The sequence below is a fragment of the Arachis hypogaea genome, chromosome 14 (genome assembly GCF_003086295.3).
Source record: "Arachis hypogaea cultivar Tifrunner chromosome 14, arahy.Tifrunner.gnm2.J5K5, whole genome shotgun sequence".
In the NCBI taxonomy this organism is placed as follows: Eukaryota; Viridiplantae; Streptophyta; class Magnoliopsida; order Fabales; family Fabaceae; genus Arachis; species Arachis hypogaea.
In genome coordinates this window covers 136038769-136047804 of record NC_092049.1, presented here as the reverse complement: position 1 = coordinate 136047804, position 9036 = coordinate 136038769, and the positions used below count along the sequence as shown (strand labels likewise).

The window sequence follows — 9036 nt, the reverse complement described above, 5'->3', positions numbered from 1 at the left end:
TTGGGTCCGTGAAGTTTATGGAAGAAAAAGGATTGGAAACGAAATAGGGTCCCAAAATTAAATTATGTAGTTTTTTATTCAACAAAACTTTTGGAAAAACGTACTTCCACGCGTATAGGGGGCCCACGCGTACGCGTGACCTGGGGTTTGCGTACGCGTCTAGCTTCTCGTGACGTGACCAACTCTTTTAGGTTGGGATTCACGCATACGCGAGCAAAGATTTTTCACGCTCACGCGTACGCGTGGCCCTTGTTTTAGCAAATCTAGTTTTTGAATTTTAAACCTATTTTTAAACTTCTAAACCTCTATTTTCACTTCTTTGGTTCTAGATTTTGCTAGTAAGCCTAGTGATGAGATGGAACTAGGAAAGAGTGGTAACTTGGGGGTGAAACAAGGTTGAAAAATGATGAATTATGTATGAAAAATGTAGAGAACTGAAGTATATGTGATGCCATGGTTGTAAAGGATGATTATGCATTGGTTATAGATGATTATAAATAAATTATAATGATAATGAAATTGAAATTGATTGTGATGTGCCTCCGGATAAGACGCAGTAGTGTTAACCACTTGCTCCAGGTAAGAGGCGAGATTGCTGAGTAAGATGCAGTGGTGTATCCACTTGCTCCGGTTAAGAGTTCGAAACTTCGGGTAAGATGAAAGGGTGGAATTCTGTCGCCGCTTGCTTCAGGTTGAGAGCTATACGCCACCTGGGTAAGAGGCAGGGTGAAGCTATCCCCTGCTTCGGATACGCAGGTAAGATGCAAGGGTTGCGGCGTTATCCCACTTGCTCCGTATTTGGTGTACTGTCCACGGTTAGCTACCAGGACATGTCAGGCTGGCTAAGTAACTGACAATTGATATCAACAGCCATAGAACAGACATGTATCATAAGCATATTGCTTGAATTTCTTGTTGATGCTCTAATTGGGAATGCCTGTGTGACTTTCATATGCTTACTTGTACACGTGCTACTTGCATTACTTGTATCCTAATTGTATTTGTTATTGTCTGCTTGCTTGTCTATGTGATTATACTGGTGATGGAGGTTTTGGAGGAAAGAGGACGATGGAGGGTTAGGTTAAAGTATTTGGTTAAGTTTAGGAATCCTTAGAAAACCACCCTTATTTATGGTTTCAGTTTTAATTCTTAAGTTTATAATCTGAATGTCGGCGTTCTAGGATTGCCTCTGGCATTCCCAGGACCTTATATCTTATGTGCGTGGCACCTTTACCATGCTGAGAACCTCTGGTTCTCATTCCATACTGTGTTGTCGTTTTTCAAATGTAGATCGAGAGGCACCTCGGTAGGCATCTGGAGTTTCTGCGGCGAAGTTGTTTACTGTGAGGTTTCCTTTTGTTATTTTGATATTATTATGTATAAATTTATAGTTTTTCCTCTTGTGTATAAGAATGCTTTGTTTATGTACCTCTTAGAGGTTTTATGGAGAACTAGGGTTTATGTATGTACATTTTGGGACTTGGGGCTATGTGTATATATACATAAATATTCTCCGGCCAGCCTTAGCTTCGCAGGCTGAGTTAAGAGCTTGTTATTTTGTACCCTTGATCTTCTACTCTTATCTTTTGTATAATTATGTTAGTGGACTTTAGATTTCTTCGCATGCAAGTAACCACGTTTTCTTAACGTTGCGCCTTTATATTTTGTGATTTTTGCTTTACATTTTCATCAAGACTCCTTGTATATTAAATCCTTTCAATTATTATACTATATATATTTTATTTTAGAGGTCGTAGCACCTCGCAACCTCTATTTTACATCCTAGGTGTAAAGCTTTGTGTGATAGGTGTTACAATTATCACTATTATCTTAATTAAATCAAAATATTTAAAAATTAGTACTATACTAATCTCTAACATTATCACTATTATCTTAACTAAATCAAAATATTTAAACATTAGCACTACACTAATCTCTAACACTGTCACTATATTTTATCACTACTAACTTCTAATATTATCACTATATTTTATCACTACTAACTTCTAATATTACCACTATTATTTTAATTAAATCAAAATATTCAAAAATAAAAACTTACATAATTAAGATGATCAAGATAATTGGTAATGTGGAGTTTCGGACGATTGACGTCTTTTACTCTCCTTCTCCTTGGCATTGTTGAAGGCTGGTGATCCAATTTTTTTTTTCAAACCTTGGATTTCATCATCAATGGAGGTTGAAGATGGTGGGGTTGGAGAATGTTAGAACGAAAGTGAGAGGGGTGAAAGGGATGAGAGGATTTCGGGCTATACAAGCAGGAGGGAATGGGATGGTTGCATGGCTGATGCGTGGCTTGCTGGTGCACAAATCGGACGGTCCGATTTGTGTACCTGCCAAGCTTTAAATCGGACCGTTCGATTACCATTCTTAAATCGGACCGTCCGATTGCTTGATCAAAGTCATCACACGCCGGTGAATCCCCATGCACTCCCATAAGCTGGTTATACTCCATACTTCTCCCAATATTAAAATTAAAAAAGTGTCAAATAATAGTAATAATATTAAATATATTTATTGCTAATGTAAAAATTTTATTTATCTTTACTATTTTAAAATTAATCATTAAATATATAAAATCTTAAATTAAATATTTTTAAAACAAGTTAAAATATTTTGTATTATTAAATAAAATATTAAAATAAAAAATTATTACAGAAATAAATATTATTTTATATTATTATTGTTTAAATCAATCACAATTTTTATTAATTATACACATAATTATACTTATCATTAAATGGTATTTTTGGTCAAATAATAAATTAAAGTACATATCATTTTAGTTTTGTAATATACATTTTATAAATAAAGAAGAAGAGAATATTATTTAAATATCTTGAAAGAAAAGGAGTATCATTTTATCAATTATCTCTTATTATCATTATTATTATTATTATTATTATTATTAGGAATTAGGAATGAAGTGGCGAGATGTATATAATTAAATAAAAATGACCGTACAGAATTGACCTAAAATTTAAATACAAGAATAAAAATGGAAAAAATAAAAGCGAGCTAAATTATATTCCAACTAACCCGCCAAAAACCGTTAGATTTAAAAGCCTTCACAACGTTGCTTTTCTTCCTCGCCCTCTTTATTATATTTGTCACAACCAAACCTTCATTCATTCTCACAGAGAGAGAGAGAGAAAGAAAGAAAGAAAAAACAGAAAAAAAAAAATAAAAAGAAGAAGAAGAAGAAAGAGATCGAAAAAGCTCAAGAAACTGATTCAAGAAAAAAAAAATGGAAGGAGAGCATAACCTTCATCATCAAGAACAAGAACAACAAATATCCACCGAGTTGCTCCGACTCAGAGACTCACTTCAACCCATTGACCTCTCCTTGCTCCAACACAACAACCCCGCCGCCGTTCGTGTCCCAACTCCGGCCACCGCAAGTGGTGTATGCCAGTTCCACCACCACCACCCCAACCAGCAATGCGGCGCCACTACTCCTTCCGGCTCCAATTCAATGAAACGGCCCTCGCCGGACACCTCCTCCGCCGAACGGAGGTCTAAGAGGCACTTCTGGGATCAAGATAGCCCCGACCTTCAAGGATTCTCCTCCGTTTCGCTTCCGATGAGCATTGCCGCCCTCACCGGAAACAGCTCCGACGGCCACCCGGTTCTCCGCCGCTGTGTTTCCGACCCTACTAAGCCTCCAACTTCGGCGAAGGGTTTTTCCGGATCATCGCCTGCGGCAGGCACTGGTTCCGGGCTGCCACCACTGCCGCCGAGTCTGAGGAGGACTGTGTCTGATGTCACTCCTTCGCCGCCGAAGATCTTGTCTCGCTCATTGAGCTCTGAAGAAACCACCACTCCAGATTTTTCAATGGTAAATTTCAAGAACATGTTTTTTCTTGAAAAAAGTTTCTGTTTTTACTCTAATTTTTGGGTATGGAATCATGGGGATTTCTTCGTTCTTTCTAAAAAGATTGTTTTTTCTTTCCTTGCTTTCGGTGTGCATGTAGAAGGTACAAAAGATGAAGGAACGCTTTAAAGAGGTTCTGCAATTGTGCCATAAAGCATTGGAATCCGAGGAGGAGGAAGAAGAAGAAGGAGGAGGAGAAAAAGAAGAAGTTGAAGGAAAAGAAAATGAAGAAAAAGAAGAAGAGGGAAAAGTTAGAGGAGGAGGAGAAGAAGAAGAATTCGGAGAGTGTGTGGTTGCTGAAGTCCCACCTCAGGTTTGAATTTGATTTTGATGTGAAGAAACTATGCATAAAGTGTTGTGTTATCTTTTGTGAATTCACCAATATGATTTATATTAAGGCCAGTGAAATGATGCTTTTTGTTGATTTGTTCTTCTAATTGAAGAGCATGGTTAGTAGTGTTTTTAAGGTCAATGCTTCCTTCATTGTCATTTTCAATTATAGCAAGTGTATATTGTTGTTGCAGGACAATGATAATTGGAAAGGAGAAGAAGAAGCTGTGAGTGTAGAGTGGGCTGATAGGTGTGTAAGAATTATTTTTAGGTGCCCTTGTGGAAGGGGTTATGAGGTTCTTCTCTCTGAAAACACATGCTACTACAAGTTGGTCTAGAATGAACCATATGTTGCATTTCATTGTATTTTAGACTAGAACCAATATTGTATATGACTTGAATTTCAACAATCTAGTGAAATTGTTGGGTGCTACTATCTTTGGATTCTTCCAAGGAAATTAATACATTGTACAAATTTTACCCTTATTATTACTCTTGTTAATATGGTTTTGGCCTTGGTGGAATTTGATAATTTTTTGTGCAAAGAAGAACCTCTAAATTGTTATTTATATAGTTGGATCACATGTATAGGTAAATTCTTAGGTATTTTTAAATTGTTATATTTTCACCACTAATAAAAAAATTTCTTTTATATCAATTAAATTAGTGGTGAATCATATATTATTATTTATGACTATGTCTAAGTAATAGTTCACAAATATATAAAAAAAATTTCAATTTATATATATAATTCGGTTGATATTTATTTAAGAAACGAGTAAAATATAACTTGAATTTTGATAATTGATACATGTTAGAACAAAATTTAATGTTTTTCTTTTTTCTACCGTGTGTGAGATAACTTATCACTTTATCAGTCTTGAATCTTGACCACACGTACCTTTTTGGCAGAATGAAAGAACTAATTGACATGAATATTTTCATTTTCATTTGCAAATTGCAAAGAAGCTATGAAAATTGCTAGCATGCAGAAAACGAAAAACTCATAGTTGGTCACCAAAGGTAGAAGACGATTTTTGGTTCTTGTAGAGTTTTCTTTTTTCGTTTTTTTTTCCTTTGGGTTTTTGGGTATGGGCTTTTTTATTCTTTCTCAATGAGTCAATCGTAACAATTCAAGGCTTGTAAACCCAAAAAAAATAACAATTTGTGTCTGAGTTGTTTGTGTTAAAAAAATATGTTTAAATTAAAAAAAAAAATAGATTAAAATTGAATGGAAGAGAATCATTCTACTTTTTGACTAATTTCTTTATACAATAAGAGCACTCACTCAATTTTATTTTTTTACACTATTTTTGGGATAAATTAAAAATTGAATAGAATAAATCATTTTACCTTCTATTCAATTTTCTAATGCAACAACAGAAAGACTCATTCAGTCTTATTTATTTATACGAAACTAAATAGAGTCTTTTTTCATTTCTCTAATCTTTGTCTAACTACTACAATAATTTAAGAGGTATTTATATACATCATATTAGATTAAAGATAAAACCTAAATCCACTAATATAAAGCCTAATTTACTGACTAAATAAATAAAATAAAAATACATGAAATTAAAGTAAACATTCTAATAGTACTTGACAATATTAATCAATAAAAACAAAATAATATTTGTGATCTTCATGTCACATTCTGAAGTATGTATCAATTATCCTTGTGAAATTATTGTTAAATTGATCATAAATTTCTTAAAATATTAGTTGTTAGAAGTATATATTTGATATGAATCGAAAATTTTAAAGACAAATTAAAATAAAATAAAATTTAGGAGTATTTTTTAAATTTTTGACAAATTAAAAAAAGTTATACTTTATCCAAAAAAATATAATCACGTTTTTTTTAATTAAATTAGTTGGATTCTTGAACAACATGGTCCAAATAAGTGCAAGATTTTTTGAAAAGTAAAAAATTGGCAAATATTTGGAATAATTTTCTTCTAGTAGTTTGCTCAGTTCTAGACGTTAGGAGAAAAAAAATATCAATTAATAATTATGATTTACAATGTTATATATTGTGTATATGTGTTTAATTAGATAATTCCAATTCACATTGAACATGTTAAAATACAGAATTTCAATCCATGTGCTTCTCCATCTCTTTGGATAATGAACTTTGGTTGGTGGAAGTGAACATCACCAATTTATGCCGATATAACCTAATTTGACTCAAATCAAAACACATGATCATGATAGGCAGATTAATAATTTAAAGTTTTTGGAAAGACCAAGTTGGTTGAATTATTAATTAATCAAAGTTAACTACGTTTATAGTGAAATTTGTGGGCCAGTGGTAGTGTGAAGTGTGAACCATCACATACAAATTAAATAATTTAACAAAAATATTATTTATATACTAAGATTAATCATTAAAATTAATTATTATGTATTTATATATAAATATATATTATTTAAATTATTTTTAATATATATTTTATATTTTAATATATATTTTATAGTAATAATTAATTTTAATAACTGATTAAATATATACCTAACATAATTGATAATTTAAATATAAAAAAACAGTGTCAAAAGTCAAAACCAATTTAATTAGGAGTTTAGGACTATTTTAATACTACTAGAACTTCTGTCGATTTTAGCCGTCTGTTTTAGTCATACTAGTCAATATTAGTATTAAAATAATTTTAGTTAATTTTTTGTGTCTAGTTTATTTATTTATTTTAATCTCACAGATTTCTCGATCAATGATGCGTTTTATATAAAAGATAAAGTATATATTTAATGATAAGTTCTTCATTAACTTATGAGAATCAATAAAATATAATAGCCATATAGCTAGTGTGAAACAATGAGTATATAACTATTACCATAAGAAAAAATTACTACTATTCAAACTAAGTGCTTGTATGATGTATGTCATTAAATTAATAAAAAAAATTTAATAAAAAAGAAACTTTTTTAAATTTTTAATGTATTTAACAAATTTTTAATAATAAAAATAAAAATATTAAAAAAAATTAAAAAGTATCTTTCTTAAAAAACTGTAATTTATATTTTTTTAAGTTTTTTTTAAAAAAAAAAAGATATTTTTTACATAATAAATGAACAAAAAAATACTTTTATCTTATTTTACCTAAACATAATTGATAAATAAAAAATTTTTTAAATATTTAAAAAAATCTTTTTTAAAAATGGTACACAAACAAACCCTAAACCCCTGTTAAAAAATGTCCATTCCTTCTTAACCTTCTTATGACTCATGCTAATAAAACTTCTATTGTGAAGTTGTAAACATATAACTTCATTGAGATTTTAATTATTATGTATTTGTATTGTCATTTTTTTCTGGGTAGCTTAAATAAATTAAACAAAAGAAAGAAAAAAAAAACAAAAGCCAAAAACGGTCTAAACAGAGGAGCACTCTTGTTTAAGATAACTCTCAAACTTCTCTTAAGAAAAAAGAAGCTCCACTTGATTGAATTATAATTTTATTGTCATTTTTGTCATGGTGTCCGCCATTGTATTTGCATCTTTGATAATCAAACAAAAGTCAATTCGTCAATTTCAATGCATGATATCCCTTATTTTGAGCACCAGATCAATAAACCCAAAATAATTTTGATAATTAGTAATAAGATTAAATGCTTTCACACAATCTGTTTCACAAATAATATTTTGTTGATCCACATTCTAAACTAAGAGATAACCTCACCAAATAGCAAACAATTTCCCTTAAAAAATACTATTACTCTCAATCATTCTCAAACATCTCCTTTGCCAACACCCGTTACAATCTTTGATAACGCAAGCAAACCAACACTATCATCAGAATCAGGATAATTAGCATTACAATTAATCTTGAAAGTACCTATATATGGAGGATTTCAAGAATTACTTAAAATAGAGGGGTGGAACATATGTTATAATTCAAAAACACTCCTAAACTCTTTTTTTGAAGTTAAAACTAGACAAATTACTTTTTTCAGAGACCAAGTCTCATTGGGATTAAAGATGTCATTATTCCTTACTCACCATATCTACCAAAGTCCCAAAAAAAACCTAAATAAATGCTCTCTGCTATGATACAAGAATTAATTACTCAAATTCAAAAGATGACAAGAAATATCCAATCTGTGCCGTACAAGTTGAGCTTTCGGACAATCCCAAATACAATGTAAAACCAATTCCTGACTAGAAAGACATCTTAGGCACATATCCGATGATGACATCCCTCTTCTGAAATGAAAACTTGCAGTAGGAAGAGCCTCTCTAAGACATACCCAAGCCAAAAAATTTGTGCTTTAAGTCAAAGCCAATTCTCCCGCTCCTTCCAACTAAAAAACTGCTTACACAACCACAAGTAACCATTGCATGAGTCATAGACTTTGAATGCGGTCTCAAACCAATACTAGCCCACTTCTGGACCCGTTTGCACATCTGGATTGTAAGAAAAAATGTTACATTTCAAATTCTGAGATAGAGGAAAATAAAGAATTTTCAAATGCCACCTACCAACTAATCAGATATCTTGTATCCAAGGGTTTGAATCAGAAATGAGAATATAATCTATCCTATTAGATAACTGCCCTTCTCTCCTCCAACTAGAAAACTAAAAATTCCGGTTCAAATCTCCAATACACCAAGCAAACTCATCATTTAACACTTCCTAAGTCTTGCAAAGACTTTTCCAAATGTGAGAGTCTTTATTTTTAGGACAACCAAAATAGTTATCTTGAGATGATCGATATTTGACATCCAACAATTGGATCCATAACTTAGTTGGCTGATGGAAAAAAGTTCAAACTAGTTTCGCAAAAAGAGCAATATTC

The 9036-nt window shown here is 31.6% G+C and overlaps 1 protein-coding gene across 1 annotated transcript; it reads left to right on the top strand.

Moving 5' to 3' along the window:
• The first annotated feature begins 3268 nt into the window (after positions 1 to 3268).
• On the top strand, positions 3269 to 4563 carry LOC112740670 (uncharacterized). The gene is made up of 2 exons (XM_072216008.1): positions 3269 to 3859; positions 4420 to 4563. The coding sequence occupies exons 1-2, from the start codon at positions 3269 to 3271 to the stop codon at positions 4561 to 4563; spliced, it is 735 nt and encodes a 244-aa protein (XP_072072109.1).
• The last annotated feature ends 4473 nt before the right edge of the window (positions 4564 to 9036 follow it).